This window comes from Catharus ustulatus, chromosome 1 (assembly GCF_009819885.2).
Source record: "Catharus ustulatus isolate bCatUst1 chromosome 1, bCatUst1.pri.v2, whole genome shotgun sequence".
NCBI lineage: Eukaryota > Metazoa > Chordata > Aves > Passeriformes > Turdidae > Catharus > Catharus ustulatus.
The window spans coordinates 25025655-25042368 of record NC_046221.1 but is presented as its reverse complement, the minus strand read 5'-3'; the positions used below and the strand labels follow the sequence as shown (position 1 = coordinate 25042368).

General features: G+C 42.5%; 1 protein-coding gene across 2 annotated transcripts; it reads left to right on the top strand.

The window, feature by feature from the left end:
• Positions 1–1406: 1406 nt before the first annotated feature.
• TFPI2 (tissue factor pathway inhibitor 2) lies at positions 1407–7999 on the top strand. Of its 2 annotated transcripts, none has more exons than XM_033079285.1 (5): positions 1407–1691; positions 1780–1959; positions 2397–2576; positions 3792–3965; positions 6421–7999. In XM_033079285.1, exons 1-5 carry the CDS (start codon positions 1610–1612, stop codon positions 6519–6521), a joined length of 717 nt encoding a protein of 238 aa, XP_032935176.1. In that variant the 5' UTR covers positions 1407–1609; the 3' UTR covers positions 6522–7999. The 2 variants fall into 2 exon arrangements, with proteins under 2 accessions (XP_032935176.1, XP_032935171.1); XM_033079280.1 differs by having other exon boundaries at positions 1410–1691; positions 6418–7999.
• The last annotated feature ends 8715 nt before the right edge of the window (positions 8000–16714 follow it).

The following is a 16714-nucleotide window of genomic DNA, read 5'->3' as shown; positions in this document are numbered from 1 at the left end:
ATTCTAGAAAACATATAAAAATCCATCATACTGAAACCACTTAGTTTCCCAATACTAGAAAGATGACTTTTGCATTCTTTTGGAAATAGAAAAACTATGTGGTTTTTTTGTTTGTTGGTTCTTTTCTTCTGGAGTGACATAAACTTTAATCCAGTTGCTCTGCCTAATAATCTGAACAAAATCCTCATAAAATGAGGACACCCATCAGTAGCAGTTGTAGCTATAAGAATCTAAAGCATGGGAGATATGTCCCATCATGATGACTGAAGCTGCACCAGGGTTTATTTTCTTGTCGCTAAAGCACTCACTTGTCCTTTATCTACTGAAGATTGAAAAAAGGAACAATTCTGAAAAAGGAGAGAAAGAGGTGCCCTTTCAGAAGTCACATAGGTGGCATAGGGAATAGACTTGTTCCTTTCTTGCCTTGAAAAATCAAACTATGGCAGGAAACTAGGCTGTAATCCTCCATGACATAAGTAAAGCTGAGAAGCCACACAAAGAAAGTCAGTTCAAATAATCAGGGTGCTTTGAAATGCCTCCTGCTTACAGCTTGTACAATCTGTGACTTCTTTCCTGTAGGCCACAGATTTCCAGGGCCCTGTATTGCAACCCATCGAGGGTAGTGCCTGCCTGCAGGACTGCGGCCCACTGTCACTGTAAAGGGAGCAGAGAAGAACAATAGGAGATCAGATTAGTTTGTTGTTATCTATGGAGAACACGCCTAATTGCAGCCACTCTTATCTCTCTTACTATATTCAATCTCAGGTAAACACTAATTAATGCAATGTGTCTAATAGATTAGAGAGGGAAAGTGTACTGTTTGCTGCTCACCCCCTCTCCCACAGATCACACCCCATTGCCCGGTGGGTTTAAAATCTACAGAATAAACCAGGTCATGTATTTCCTGAAAACCATTTCTCTCTGCCCTGCCAGAGGTGTTATCCATTCGGTCCCTCGGGTTTCCCCAAAGTCCAAGCCCTCTGACGATGCCTCGATTTTCTCAAGTTCATCAGGGTTCTACACTACGGAGGCAAACTAATGCCGGGCGTTTGTCTCGGCGGTACTCGCTAAGCAGCCTCGACTCCATCCGGCTGGACCAGGACCTGCAGCAGGATCAGCGTTTGGTTTTCGGCGTCCCACCGCCCTCTACCCGGAGCTTCCGAATTGGGAGCGGCCTCGGGGGGGGCGAGGACGACGGGGGAAGAGAGAGGGGGTTTTCGCTAAGTGACCTGTCCCGGATTCCGCCGTGATTTACAGGAAACGCTCTCTGAGCATCACGCCGTAACAGGAGCGGGGCGGGGGGTGGACCCCATCCAGCTCGCCGCAGCCCCGGCGGCGCCCCCGGCCCGGCCCCCGCTGCTCCCCGCGACGGCAGCGGGGCGGGGCGGGGCGGAGGCTGCCCGCCCCCCCGGGCTCCGGCATCGCGCAGCCTTCCGCACCCCGGTGACGGCAGGGTCAGCCGCGATCTCCTGTCCCGCTGAATCAGACCGTCCCCTCCCACCACCTGCGCAAGGAGGCGGCCCGGGGAAGTCGCCTCGGTGCGTATAAAGCGCTGCCGTCGGAGCGGGGAGTGCCGCTCGCTGCCGGGACCCCGCTGCCGCCGCCCGCCATGGCCCTCGGCCGCCGCCTGCCGCTGCCCGCGCTGCTGCTGCTGCTGGCCTGCGCCGCGCTGGCCCAGCGCCCCCTCACAGGTAGGAGCGGGCCCTCGGGGGGACCCCGCGGGGGCGGGGCCGCCCCGCCGGCGCCCTGGCCTCAGCCGCGGTGCTGCTGTCTCCGCAGAGAAGCAGCGCGCCTGCCTGCTGCCCCCCGACGACGGGCCCTGCCGCGCCCTGGTGCCGCGCTGGTACTACGACCGGCACACGCAGAGCTGCCAGCAGTTCACCTACGGCGGCTGCTACGGCAACGCCAACAACTTCCTCACCTTCGACGACTGCGAGAAGAGCTGCTGGACCATCAAGAGTGAGTCCAGTGCCCCGAAGGACCCCGGGCTGGCAGGGGGCTGGAGGGGACACCGGGGAAGCTCCTTGGCTTTGCGGGACGCTTTGCACCCACCCGATATATCAGTCTTAGAATTGCTTAGCTTGGAAAAGACCTTTAAGATGATCAAGTCCAACTGATGACCCTCCTGCTTGTTGCAGCTTCTTGCTCGCATCAATTTCAGGTGGGAAATGCAGAGTGAGTTGACCCAGAATTTATCTATTAGTATTTCAAATGTGACTTAATATTACACTTACTTGCTTATTAATGGCTTGGATTCCTCCAGTAAAAAGCAGGTGGGACAAACAGACTTGCCAGGAGCTATAGTAATCCCGTTTTTCCTACACTGCTACTGTTATTCTGTGTGTGAAGCATGAAGAGTTGGATTTACAGAGGATGAAATTATTTTTTTTCTGCAGAAGTGCCCAAATTATGCCGGCTGGAAGCTGATGGAGGACCTTGCAGAGGTTATCTAAGAAGATATGCCTTTAACTTGAGCTCAATGAGATGTGAGGAATTCATCTATGGTGGCTGTTACGGAAACGGCAACAACTTCAGAGATTTGCAGTCTTGTGTGGACCACTGTCTGCCAGAAAAAAGTAATGGTTGTTCCAAATTTTTAATAAAATAGATGGTTTGAAAGTGATATGAAGATGACACTTCATTTAATATGTTCCTCTGAATACCCATACAGTGGTATTTTTGAAGAACTTATGTAAAGCAGATGTTTATATTGTCCACTTTAATTTTAATGTACTGTCTTAGCTGTTACTGGAAGAACAAAAATGCTGAGGTTTTAAATACACTCGCAGCTATACCAAACCAATTTCTTGACTTCTAGAGGGCTGTTGAGGTGTATCTGAAGGCAAATAATAAGACTATAGATCTGTGTTGAGGCAGATGTGTCAAATTGTGGCAGTCATATCCAGGGAAATGGTAGTGTAACATAAAGCAGCAGCACCTTTCTATAATTCAGGCCTGAGAGATGGTGGTAGGCAGCTCGGGTTTTCGGCACTCAACAGCTCAGCTTCTGACAAAAGTGTTTTGGCTAGTGTGATTCTTCACTGTCTCTCCACCTGAGCTTTAAATAAGAATGGTGGTAATTATGGGCAGGTGACTATAGCTGAGTTTTGACGTGAGCACCAGATTAATATCCAGTTCAAGATAGGCTCTTTGAACGTCTACCAGAATGTATAAAAGCTGTTACTGCCCTAAACTTTATTAGTGCTTGATGACAGTTCTTTGTGGCTGATGACAGATTGTCAGCATTTTCTTAGGTGAAAGCTGAATTATTTCTGTTGCACATACAATGAGTTGGTAAAGGGACTACAGCAGGAACTATAAAATACTGTTGAGGCTAAAAGAAACGTGCTCTTGAGGAAGGTTGTTGGATTTGTACTTTTTGCTGCAAGCAGAATTTGCTGGCAAAATTGTAGGAAAGTTGTGCCTTTTTTTTTCTCTCCATAGAGGTTGTTCCACCAAAATTATTGTTGTATTCCTATATTAATGGAATAAGATCATGTAAAAATCTTAGCTGCCATGTGCATAGCACCACAAATGGGGAAAGCTTATGAATGGGATATAATCCTGTTTTCTGGGATGGTCTGTTGCTTTCTCAGATCCACAGCTTACAGGAATAAGATGTAGAAAGTCTCTGAAGTCATCAGTAATAGTGTCAATTCAAGGGGGAAAAGAGCTGTTTAGTCACAAAATTTATTGCAGGTTCAATTTTAAGGAGACATGTACAGAGATTACATTTATGTAATTTTTCTTGCTCTTTCTCTTTTTTTTTCCTTTGTGTTTTTCTCCCCAAGCTGGCCCCTTGCTGTGCTACAGCCCAAAGGATGAAGGAGTGTGTTCCTCTTCTGTGCCTCGCTATTACTATGACACCAAGACTAAATCATGTAAAGAGTTCAGCTATACTGGCTGTGGTGGAAATGCCAACAACTTTGTCACTGAAATGGATTGCTACAATGTCTGCAGAAATGGTAAGGGTTTGTTTTGTTTGGTTGGTTTTTTTTGTTGTTGGTTTTTTTGGTTTTTTTATTTTGTCAGTCACAAGCAGTTAAAGCAATCCACGTGCCAGTAACAAGTGTTCATAGTGTTCTTCTACTCACCTTGGCTTGCTACAGGGGTATGCTTTTTGCATTTTGGACTCTTGTGTTTTCAAGGGCAAGGAAAATTGAAAGGCAATGCTAAATCCTTCTGACAAGATCAGTGTGATGTGAGGTGGTTACACCATATTTGAATGAAATGTAGAGAAAGGCACACAAAAATACTAAACCTACTTTCTAGAGCCCACAGGGTATCAGTCTTTAAACTGTTCAGTACCTCCACGACCACTAATTAAAATATCCTTTTATTCTGGATGGTTTTAAATAGGATTAAAGTCAGTTGTGAAATCAATTTACTTTTTTCCTTTCAGAAGTTTTCAGAAGTTACCATCCTATCTTAATTCCCTGTTGCCTACTCACATTTCCTATTTCTGCCTCATCAGTTGTGCTGTGTCAGCTATTTCTCTGACTGTGGGGGGAAAGCTTGGAATGATAACTCATTTTTTCAAGTGCTTTTATTCAAACTAGCCACTGGCTGTGCTTGTAAATGAAAACAGTTTTGCTTTTATTTGCAGTCATATCTTCATACCAGCTACTGCAAGTTTTAATACTCTATAGTTAAATTGATATGAAAATAAATGAGAGAGAGAAAAACATAATTGTATGTTGTTGCCCAGAACATTTAGGAAACAGACGTAGCACAGTATTTTAAAAATTGATACTAATGGGAAAAATATTTACAACTGTATGAAGCATGTACATTGCCTTTGAGAAAAAGAGAAAGGAAAAACTAGTAAGTAGCACTGTTTTAAACATCATGTGCACATGGTCCGAGTACCTCAGTATTGAAGTTGTGTAGTCAGAAGCCTTATTTTGGGAGATGATGCTTCAGTTCTGGGCTGGAAATCTGGGCTGGGGCAAGGATTGTACCCTGAGCACAGTCCTCAGAAATAAAAATATTGCCTGCCAGTTAGTCATGGCAGTAATATTTCTGTGAATGGCAAATCTGAGTGTGTCTCTGCCATTGTATTACGAGAGAGTCTCTAATAGTATGTTAAGTTTATCTGAGATGCTTGTGATTATCTAATTTGCATCCATTACTACCTGTGAAGTGGTAGGGCCAGGCTCCAGTGTGGAGTGTTGGGGAGAGGAGGAAGGAAACTGCTTCTTCAGCATCTCACCTCCACACTGCCCCTGCCCATGCCCAACCAGACTCACCTGGGGGTTCTCTTCTTCGTCTTTTTCTGTCGTTGTTGTTGTTGTTGTTGTTGTGGAAGAAAGAGGTAAGGAAATGCTGTCTGTCTTGTAACTAGAGCATCAGATAGCCACATGTAAAGTATCAGTTACAAGCTTTTTCATCAACTCGTGGATTGTGCAATTCAGTAAGGCTTGGTACAGCCAAGGACCAAAGTTAAGGGCATGATTAGTGCTAATTAATGTTGTGCTATGCATATTCATTTCTATAGCTTGGGAGTGCACAGCGACATTAGGCAAATAATTCAGGCAACTTAAGCCACTCCTCCTCTCCTGCTTCCATTTATTTTCTCCTCAGCATCTTTTCTGTTACTTCTTGGAGTCTCAAGTTGAATTCAGTTGACCTTCACTGTGCAAATATACAACTGTTTGTTAAACTGATCTATAGTGTTTTGAGTGAAAAGGTTTGTGATTAATTTAATTTTTAAAAGTTTATATTGGAAAAGAAGACAAATGCATTGGGGTGGCAGCAAAAAAATTGGGGAAGTGGCCACAGTGGCTCTACGTCCTGATACATAGGTAGCATAAAGACAAAGATTTTCAGTAAAGATTGCAGAGGACTTGTTTTCTGAATTCCTCTCACACAATTCATGCAGCCTTTGAAAGCATATCTGGAGTTAACTCTGCCTGCCTTAGGACACTCTGCAGCTTCTGTGAGTTTTGTGCAGAAACTCAAATAATTTTATGTTTTCGACTCCCACAAGCACTGACTATATTTTAACATTTGCCTCACTGTTCAGCGAAATGTAAGAATAGGTTGTGGTTTTTTGTTTGTGTGTGTGTGGTTTTGTTTGTTTGTTTTTTTGGTTCTTTTTTTTTTTTTGGTTGGTTGGTTGGTTTGGTTTTTTTAATAGGGGGCAGTATATTTAGTTCCATTCTGCTGCCACTGCAGGACAGCTAGATAAGGCTTTGGTGCCTGCTCAGGAAAAGGGCAGCAAAGTAGGATTCCAGTGCCAAAGGTGAGCACACTAGAGACCTTACAGCGTGAGAACAGGGAATGCAGAACATGTTACAGTTTCTGGTATGTTTGTTATTATTGGACAACTGCTTGAACAGCATAAAATAAAAAAAAACCCAAACAATAACAAGTTTTGTCATTCAGTTTCCCTAACTGCTTCCTTTGTTTTGTTAGCAGGAAATCAGAAACTGAGAATCAACAAGCCAACGAATGTATCCCGCAGAAAATTAGTGAGAAAACTGATTAAAAAATCTCAGCCGTATAACCCGAAGTCTTAAAGCTGATGTGCACTTGGATGTTTGAAACACTTTTTGTTGATTCCACTTTTTCACAAAGTTTTGTACTGACATAGGTCTGTGTTTCACAGCTGCTTTTTATGCAATTTACTTTTTTATAATGGACTGCATTTAATAGAAGAATGAACCAAAGTCTGGTTCTTTTGCTCTGTTGTCTTTACAATAATATTTTGGAAAGACTTGTGTAGATTTCCATGTTTTTTGTGGGGGGAATGTTGCTACTTGGAAAAATATTTCAGCTGTTGCAAATCAATTAAAATTTGAAAAATCGATTGTCTGTTACTATAACTACAGAGAGTCCAACACTGGAAATCTGCCATGGTTTTTTAAATTTTTTTTGCATCCTCTGCTTGCTAAAGAAAAGGAACTTTTCACAAGTGTGTTCAGAGATGTATTGCCCTGTCATTTACATACTTTGACTCTATCATTTAAATAGATTGCCATTTACAGTTAATGTTCATAGTGAAGGCTTCCAAAAGCCTTCATAACAGTAAAAAAAGTATAAATTTAAATGCAGGTCATCCCACAGAAGAGGACTTGGAATAAGGATGCCTTGATAAACACTCTGACAAAGGCAATGAATAAGCAATGAGTATTAAAATAAAAATGTAGCCCTTACTTTTTCATGACATTTGATATTTTTGCTAACTTGCTCCAGATCCTCATATGGCATTAATCAGCAGTTTTACTGATTTCAGTGGAGCTATGCTGATTACATCTGCAGAGGATCTTGATATTTGTGATAATGCAGTGGCTGTTGAAGCAGAGCAGCAGAAGTTTCTGCAGATTTTATCTACAAAAGAGTAATCCCTCTATTGAGGCACTTTTATATTTCTTATGGTAGGTTATGCCTATGGTGATACTTTTGCACATTCTTTTATATTTTGTATTGCAGTCATGTCTGAATTTCAGTTAATTTCACCTACAATATTTTCTAAGTATAAATTCATAAGTAATGTTAATAAAATGTTTTTTGTGGGGAAAAAAAGCTTGTTCTGTCATTATCCTGAATGAGTTGTATAGACCAATATGTATAATGGAACCTATAATTTGTTAATTATGACTCTAACAGAGTTGTCTCTTCAATCATTTCCTTACACTGAGGTCTTTATTTGAAGAAAGCCAATAAATTGCATTGATGTTATTCATCCCCAGCAGTTTTGTAGCTCAGTTGGCTCTCTCAAAAGAGCTGCTCTCAATGGGGTGCTTAGTTTAGCTTATTGTTTGCTGCTGGGTCTGCTGTTTGGTGCACTCTCTGAATAGCTTTTGTGTGGGTAACAAGCTGTTTGTTTGAAATCACATTTGCTTTCAGTTAGAATAATTCAGGTGTGTGTTTTAAACCTATTTTGGAGAGGGAACATGATGGACAAACTAGTCAAGATCTGGTTTTCTTACTGATGTTTCTCTCACTGCCAGATTTTTTATTAAAGCAAATGTCTGTGCTTGCCATTGTCTTTCTACCACTCCATTTCTGGTTCTTGGTCTCAGAACTCCTTTTTATTTTAATAATGTCTTGCTTAGTGCAGATGGATGAGGACACTGTGGCAGATAACAGCAGGTAACTAGTGATAGAGTTTTGAGTGCTTGTCCTGTACCAAACTTCTTGGTAACCAGCCTTCAAACGCAAAGGGGTCAGTATAAACTCCCTGGGGGAGCCAGGGCACAATACTGTGGACATTGCCCATAACCCTTCCTCTTGGTTGTGAATTTTGGCTGTGCTGTTTAAAGCAGCAGCCCAGAGTGTCCTCTGAATATTTTTTATACCTAACACTAACATTTAGGGCTGCGTTCATTTCATACTCTGACCATGGCTTATAAAAATGTAAGTCTGTTTAAGAAATCAAAGTTCAATTTAAACACAGTTTATAACTGTAAAGGATGGCTGTCTTTTAATAGCAACTCCATGGGTTGTATAATGTATATAATCTTTGAAAATTACTATTGAAAATTACTATTACTCCTTATCTCTCTGTGTCTTTGACTTTCATAGGAGTATCTTTGGATGGGATGCAAAACTGGACCTAGGATTTAAAGGGAGGTCCAAATCTGAGAGCAGCTCCACTCTAGTTTTTGATTTCAGAGATGGATACCTTCTCACACATCATAACATGCCCTGAGTTTGGCACTTTTCCCTTCATGCCAACTCAGGGACTCAGCAAGAGCTGTCTTGAAGGTCCAGGGTGCTGCAGTGACCACTGCAGCACCCTGTGTAATGCACTTTCTTCTCTTGCATAAAAACGTAATTTGAAGCCTAAGGGCTTGCTGCTAAAGTACTCAGTGAAATATCACAGTCTTGGGTTTTAATCGTGTATCTACCTGTTACATATAGAAATTCAATGTAAACCATGATTTTCACAGGGTTTCCTAGTAAGCAGGCTGTGGAGTGTTCTAGGGGAGGTGAGGCAGGGAAAGGAAGTGCTCGTGGAAGATTTTTTCAGTTCCTTATTGAAACTATTACATAAATGGTACCATATTTCCAGGTAAATGCCTTCATTTCTTTTGTTTTTTGTTGGGGCTTTTTTTTTTTTTTTTTTTTTTTTTTTTTTAAGCCACAAAGAATTTCAGCTGTCACTGTGCTGCTCTGCTTTGTGTTCTTAGGTTACTCTAATATTCCTTCAGACTGCTGTGACTTTGACTAATCTAAACACTTGTCATCTAATGCCTTTTATATGATTCATTCCTTACTTCCTTTTTTAATTTGCTGATGAAACAACACTGGCCCAAGGTTGGGCCAACTGTTAGTGTTTTGCCATGTTGAAAATTAATGCAGTCCATACCATCCTGCAAATTAACTTTTATTATAGTAGCCAGTGTCCAGCATCTGGTATTGTGTGTCACAGTGCAAATTTCTACTGCAGAGGAGGGAAGCAGTGATTATAATCAGTTGGGTTTGCATAGGCAAGCTGCCACTGAAACTCCTGACTAGTGATTTGCACAGGACAGTCATACCTGCCACTGAAAAGTAGTTGCTGGAATAAGCAGATTTGAATAAACTGCATTGCAACATCCCTGCTCTTTAACTTTCATTGTGACCCATAATTCCAGATAGTTTCTTAGTGTTATCTTGCAAAGAACTGTATAAAAGTTATAAAAATTAAAATCTGTACTGATTCTTCATCATTGGTCTGTGACAGTACTCAAGGATTTGCTTTGTAAATTATTTCCAGAGTAGAAGATTGGCTTAATCTTTTATTTCAATGAAATTTTAAATGTCAAAAAGAGAAAAGAAAAAAAATCTATGTGGAAGCAGATATTATTTTTGTTGATAAGCTATATGATGGCAAGCAGAATTTCACCACATATAATTTTAATAGTGATTTGCCTCAATAAAGGGCATTCTCACAATTTCATACTTTAGTAGCTAACTGACAATGAGTTCAGCTTGTATGCCTAGAGTCAGATTTCTGTTTACTGGAAACATTCCTGTTTCTCTGTCACTTCTCATTAGCTGAGGAGGTAGAAAACATGAAATTCTTTTAGTAAAGAGCATTTTTTAGAAAGAGGGGGCCACGTTAAAAAAATATAAATTAAAAAATCCCTAAACTTGTGTCTCAGATCAGAGGTGAGAGATTTTATCCTGAAGACTGTAGTCAGCCATATGGCTGAGGGCAGCTGTTCTGACCCAGACAGGGACAAGAACTCTGTTCTACTGGAGAAACACAGTCCAGTGATGACTCTGTAAATCTGGAACAACCACGCTGTGGATGTGCCAGAATTATTATGTATTTACAGCAGTGTTATTGAAAGCGAAATCTGTCTCATTATCTTTCTAGTAAGAAAGGCTATCACTGGCAATAATTAGCACAGAAATACACACTTCTGTTGAAGTAAACGTCATTTTTCAGTGTGTGGTGATCCTGTACACTAATGTCTGACATCTGATAAATTCTGTAAAATAAATCTGTAAAAATAAATCTGTAAAAATACAGCCTAATGAACAGCAGTGATATTTAAAAAGTAATCTATGCAAACAAGAAGCATAAAAGCGTTAGCCACTGGTGTGATTGTGAGCTGTGATTTCCAAATAAATGCCAGAGAAATTAGTGTTCCCAGCTCATGTGTGAGCTATTCATGAAAGAGAGACAGTTCACGCAAGTTAATCTATGAAATGTAGAGCATCATATCTATTATGTGGGAATAAAAGAAGTCACTTTTAATGAAGGTTCCCTTTGTACTACCAGTGCTGACAGTAATTTCAGATGAAAATGGACAAAACTGGTGCTCTTCCAGACAAATCAGATTAGGTGCCTAACTGCTGTTGTGTGAAAGGTTTTACATGCAATTGCAACTCAAAGCACATCACATTGTTTGACTTGGTGGGGCTAAACTTCGAGGGGTTGAGCATACACGTATCTTAAGCCTTATTATTTCTCAGCCAGATTCTCATGAAAGGCCTTAATATATTAACTACAGGTTAAAAACTTTACTATATCTGCCAACTGAATTATGATGGTTTTGCTCAGTGAACTTTCTTGGCAGTAGGGCACAACTCAGGAAGTTTGCAACAGCTTTTCCTAAGGTGGCAATGCATGTTTACATTTTTTAAAGCTTAGAGTGAAATGCAGTAATAAAGCTCATAGTATCTAATAAATGCATATGAACACTGTTGTCTATGAGATTTTTTTTCCTGCGCGTGGGAAGCAAGATAAAGAGGATTATACAATTAGATTATACTAATAAAAGCTATTTAAATTTAGAGTCAAGAGAGTAGAGGATGAAAAATATACCCCACAACCAAATCAGAAAGAAGCTTCCCATCATTGCAGTAATTTTCAACAGGGACAATCTTGATTTTTACTGGTGTTGAAAAAGAACACTTTGTAGAAATGCCTCCAGCAGAAAGTAGCACAACCGGCAAGGCTTCCTCTCCACACCTCCTTTTTTGTTCTCTAAAAGTGGGAGGGAAGTCTAATGAGAAAAACAGCGATGACAAATGGTATTTATTGCTCTCTCATGGATCCAGCTGCTGCACTGGAGCCTAAGGAGCCTCTACAATTTCCACTGTGCCAGCCAGAGGGACTCTGACACTATTTCAACAAGAGCCAGAGTGAATCCAAAGACTTCAGTAACCTCCTTTCAAGTGCAGAAGCATGATCTTGCACAGAGCAGCATTCACCTGAGCACATGCATCTTCTTTACTTGAGATCTACTTCACCAGTGTTCATCAGTGGGTGCAAGCAAATAAAGGCTAAACAAAAAGTTTCCAATCTTAATTTCAGTTCCCACAGAGTTGCTGAATGTGATTGCTTGATCTGGTGGGGCAACTAACTCATTGCTTTACTCCAATATGTCTTTAAATAGGATTAGAACTAAAACTGCTGTGAAACCTATTCTACAAAAAACACTGGGAAATATCTGTTTTAACATTAAAGGAATTTCCTTGATTAGGTTTTGTCAGGATTTGTTCTTTCCACCTTTGTCAAGACTTCTTTTAAAATATAAAACAATATTCAGATTGTTAGAGATCAGTTTATATTGAAGGAGGAATTTAGTATGGCTTAAATTAATCAGATAGTTTGGATATTCTTCTTTCCAATATATTATACATTAGTAGACATTTAAGTGCCCCTTTGGTACTGGCAATTAAAATGAGTTCCTTAACTGGTTTCATAAGAGCAATTTTGCATCTTTCTAGTGTGAATTAACCTAAGCAATACTCAAGAAAAACTGTACAGTATGAATCACAAGTTCTAATGATCACAGAACTTTTTAAAACCACAAACACGAAAAAATAAATGGGTCACTGAAATAGTGCTCACCTCATGTTTTTTCTATTTTTTTATTTAACATGAGACTGAAAAAAGATTCCAGATGGAAAGCTGCTCTTGAACTCCAGATGTAAAGAAGCTCTTTATTGCCTCATTTTTATACAGACACCTGCAGTTTTTCTATCCCAGAGAGAATTATGCCTTATAATACGACAGTGAGCACTCAGTAGCATTTAAATTTGAGGTTTTATTTTTTTCTCAGTTCTGAGAAATCAGATCTCTCAACATAGCTTTCTGATTTCATCCCATAAAGTGTTAGGGAGGAGTGTGCTGAGTCTCAGCTGCAGAGGGTGAGGCTCCAGATCTCCAAACCTCAAAATGCCCTCAAACCATTTATTGCTGAAGCCCTCAGCTCTGTGGAGAAGCCACTGGCAAACAGTTCAGATGGTTTTCCGGAGAGAAAAGACGTAGGACATGACTTAAATACTTGAGAATGGTAAATCAGAGGAAAATGAAATAGTCCCAGCTCTTGCATGCTCTCTCCTAATCACAAGAGACACTTCTGCAAGTTGTGCAGCAATGATAATTCCTTGGCTAAGGAATCCTGGGCTGGAAGGAGGAGGGGAGAGCCTTTTTTGATTCACTGCACTTCCTTCTGCTTTGCCCTCCTGAACAGCCTCTGCCTGCACCATGATCTTGAAAAAGCCGGGAACCACAGGACCTGACCATGCTGTCTGTGCTTATTAGCCAGGTGGTCTGAGCTCCTTTCACTCCAAATTTTCCTATGAGTGTGAGTGACTGTCTCGAGTGAAAAGCAATGTAATGCTGAAAATGCAAATAAGTTTTCTGAGGACATCACAGAAAAATTAAGGATATAAATGAGTCCATCCACTCTTCTGGGCACCCTGGGCACTTAGAATTGCTGTTACCTGGGGAAATCCCTATTTCCAGGGCAAGTCACAGCCTGTGCTAGAAGTACAGTAATTTCACGAATACAAGCCGCAGCAATTTGACAAAAATTTTGGTGGAAACCCGGAAGTGCGGCTAATAGTCGGGTGCGGCTAATATATTAATAATTTTCTGACATTTACAACCCCAGACGTGCCAGCCAGAGTGCCGAGCCAAGCACCGGCCAGTAAAAGCCGGCATTTCGCAATTGTTACAGTGTTACCGTGTTGCCCTGGCTCCCTGCAGGCAGCACGGGGGGCGGGGAGAGAGGCGGGAGAGCTCTCTTCTTCCCTCCTCTGCTGCAGCCCAGGGGAGGAGGTGGGGGGGGGGGGCGCCGCCATTGCCGCGGCTCGGGGAGCCGACGGGGGGGGGGGGCGCCGCCATTGCCACGGCTCGGGGAGGACGCGGGGGGGCCGCGCCGCCATTGCCGCGGCCCGGGGAGCCGACGGGGGGCCGCGCCGCCATTGCCGCGGCCCGGGGAGCCGACGGGGGGGGGGGTGCCGCCATTGCCGCGGCTCCGGGAGCCGACGGGAGCCCTGCGCCGCCATTGCCGCGGCCCGGGGAGGGGGGGGGAAGTGCGCGCCGCCATTGCCGCATCTCGGGGAGCCGGCGGGAGCCCCGCGCCGCCATTGCCGTGGCCCGGGGGGGGGCGGGAAGTGCGCGCCGCCATTGCCGCGGCTCGGGGAGGAGGCGGGGTGCTTTGTCCGCGCCCGCCGCCGGCGCCACGGGCGCGGGAAAGCTCCGTCCCCGCCCGCCGCCGCTGCCATAGGAGCGGGGGAAGCTCCGTCCCTGCCTGCCACCGCGGGGCAGCGCCGACCCGGGGTGACCGAGTCCAGGGGCAGCGGCGGCCGGCCCCAAGCGGCAGCACCGGGCTGGGCCACCTGGCCCCGTCAGCGGCCCCTAGCGGGCCGAGCCTGCACAGCCTTAGCTCAGCCAGTAAACCCCGCCCTCCCGCGGTTCTGTTACTAATTGCACGCGGGTCCTCGTTGTGAACGACAGAGCGGCTTATATTCGGGTGCGGCTTATCTATGGACAAAAACCGAAATATTTGCCAACACCCAGAGATGCGGCTTATACTCAGTGCGGCTTGTATTCGTGAATTTACTGTACCACTTTGATTTTGGGAGGATATCTGTCCCAGGGTTGTGCAGAGCTAGGGGAGCTCACTGCCAGGGATGTGAGCTGAGAGGTGCAGAGCAGGAGGAGGGACACAGCCCTGGGTGCAACCCTTGGGATGGGGAAGTGGTGATGGGGACAGGGGGAGCAGGAGTGAGCAGGGGGCTCCCACCACATGGCCCAGCCTGCTGGGATGCTGAGGCTGGTGACAGAGCCCTCCCCTTCTGGCAAATCGACCCCCTGTCTATTCTGTACAGTATGTGATAAAAGCTGCATATTTTATTCCAAGGAACAATATTGATTTATATTCTTTGGGCACTACATTGTAAACTTGTTGGTCATGTGGTCATATTGCAGCTATCACACAGTAGCTGATGCACAAAAAGCAGAAGGAATTTAAAAATAAGCTTCCTGGATGCTCATATGGGAGCGTAGGGTATTAATAGTTTTGAAATGCATCACTGTACTCAGCAACAGCCTAAAATGTAGTGTTTTTCACCATCAGACAACTGAAAACATAAAATAATGACACTTGTTTTCTAGCTGATGCAAAAAATCTCAGCAGCAGTGAGAGCTCCATAAAACACACCGACACATGATTTTGAGGTTTTTGGAATTGGTGCATGACTGCGGCAGCTTTCTCTATTTTATTGCTTTCAAACAAAGCAGGTGTGAAGAGAAATTGCAAAGTATAACTAAATCCATACCTAGCAGTGGTATGGATTATGGGTAGCATTCACTCACTGTGTCTTTCAGGCACTTGTATGGTCATGCTCTGAAACATAATTAGGACTCAGTCTTTTTTATGTTATTTCTGCTAAATTTCCATTCAAAAGTTAGTCAATGTTATGGGATATATTTGGGGTGTACAATGTCCCCTGTAATGCAGATTTTGCAGTCTGTACTTGGCTGTCTTGCATTTCTTCAACTTTAATAATGAAGAAGAGTGAAAAGGAAGTTGTTGGTGAAGGAACTGCACAGTCCTGTATCTGCACAGAGTGTGTTTGTACAGCTGAAGGTGGAAACAGAAGGGATCAGGAAACAAAGATTGCATTTGCAAAGATTTGGTTTATGTGATTTTAATAGGTGCATAGCTTTCTAACCCCTACTGATACAGTTCCCAAGAATTTCCCAGGAGCTTTTAAAAAAGTGTCTAGGTCTATCTATATTTATTAAGGTAAATACCTTTGAAAATCTGACTCCACCTCTCATTTTCAAAGTTGAAGTTGAAGACCAGGTGGTTCACAGTTTGTGCTAAATGTCCTGCTCAGAATCACACGATTTGGCATTGATGAACAGAAGGTTCTTTCTTTTCTTGTGTGCCAAGGGCCAGGATCTCACCATGCAGTTCTCAACAGGTTGGATTGCCATGAAAAGGATATACATAATTCTACCCATTAGTTGGGCAATTGATTAAAATGGGAAAGCAGAGAATCAGGAAAATAAATGAGAAGTACAAGTATAAATGCCTGACTTGGTGAATTGGCCAGAATGAATGGTCAGAAATGGTCAGAGGCTGAGCCAGATTCCAGTCTCTGCTGGCTTCTGCTTTTGAATGTAAATTTGGGGCTGTGAATTTTGCAGTATTAGGAATTGCCAAAATTTAATTGATTTGAATAAAGAAAAAATATTAATTTCATAAATGCTGCAGTATGAGAAAGCATCAAAATGTGAACCAGTCCTGTTTTCAGATTTGCAAACCACAAACCTGTCTGACATTTTGTGCAATCAAAACCACACCTTTTCCATTCAGCTTTGATTTCTTAACAAGAAAGCTCCCATATCATTCCCTCTTTCCATGGTTGCTGGTACTATCTACAGTTTTAGATAACACAAATGAAAACTGGCTGTGCCAAAGATGGCAGTGATTATAACATTCATTTTTTAACACAGTTATCATTTTCACATTTCTATTTTATGTGTTTTTGAGTTCTGAAGTGATTCATACATGGAAAAAAAATAAAACACTTTATATTAAATCAGTCTCAGAATGCCAAGAAAAAACATCTACCACACCCTGTGATTAATTCATTAATCCATCTTTCAAAACAAGCAATCTAATTAGCTTGAAAACATGACGCACACATGGCTCTTCAAACAGTGTTGACATATTGAATAGTTTGGATTCCTGCAATACACAGCCTTTCACTTGCTACTTCCACTTCCAGTAAGACCCAAACCAGAATATTTTTAATCTCTAAGTTTAACTTGATGCACAGTATGGAACGAGCTCGTGGTCTGATGCTGGGACACAAAGAACAGATTTTTTTAAGGAAGTTAAAATTTCAAGTGCATCTAAGCAGCAGTCCTGAGCCAAACAGAGTTGACTAAAAAATATGCCAATGTTCAAAGATCTGAGTGCTGTTGTTTGGCTTCTTCATGAGAACTAAAACTCAACTGATG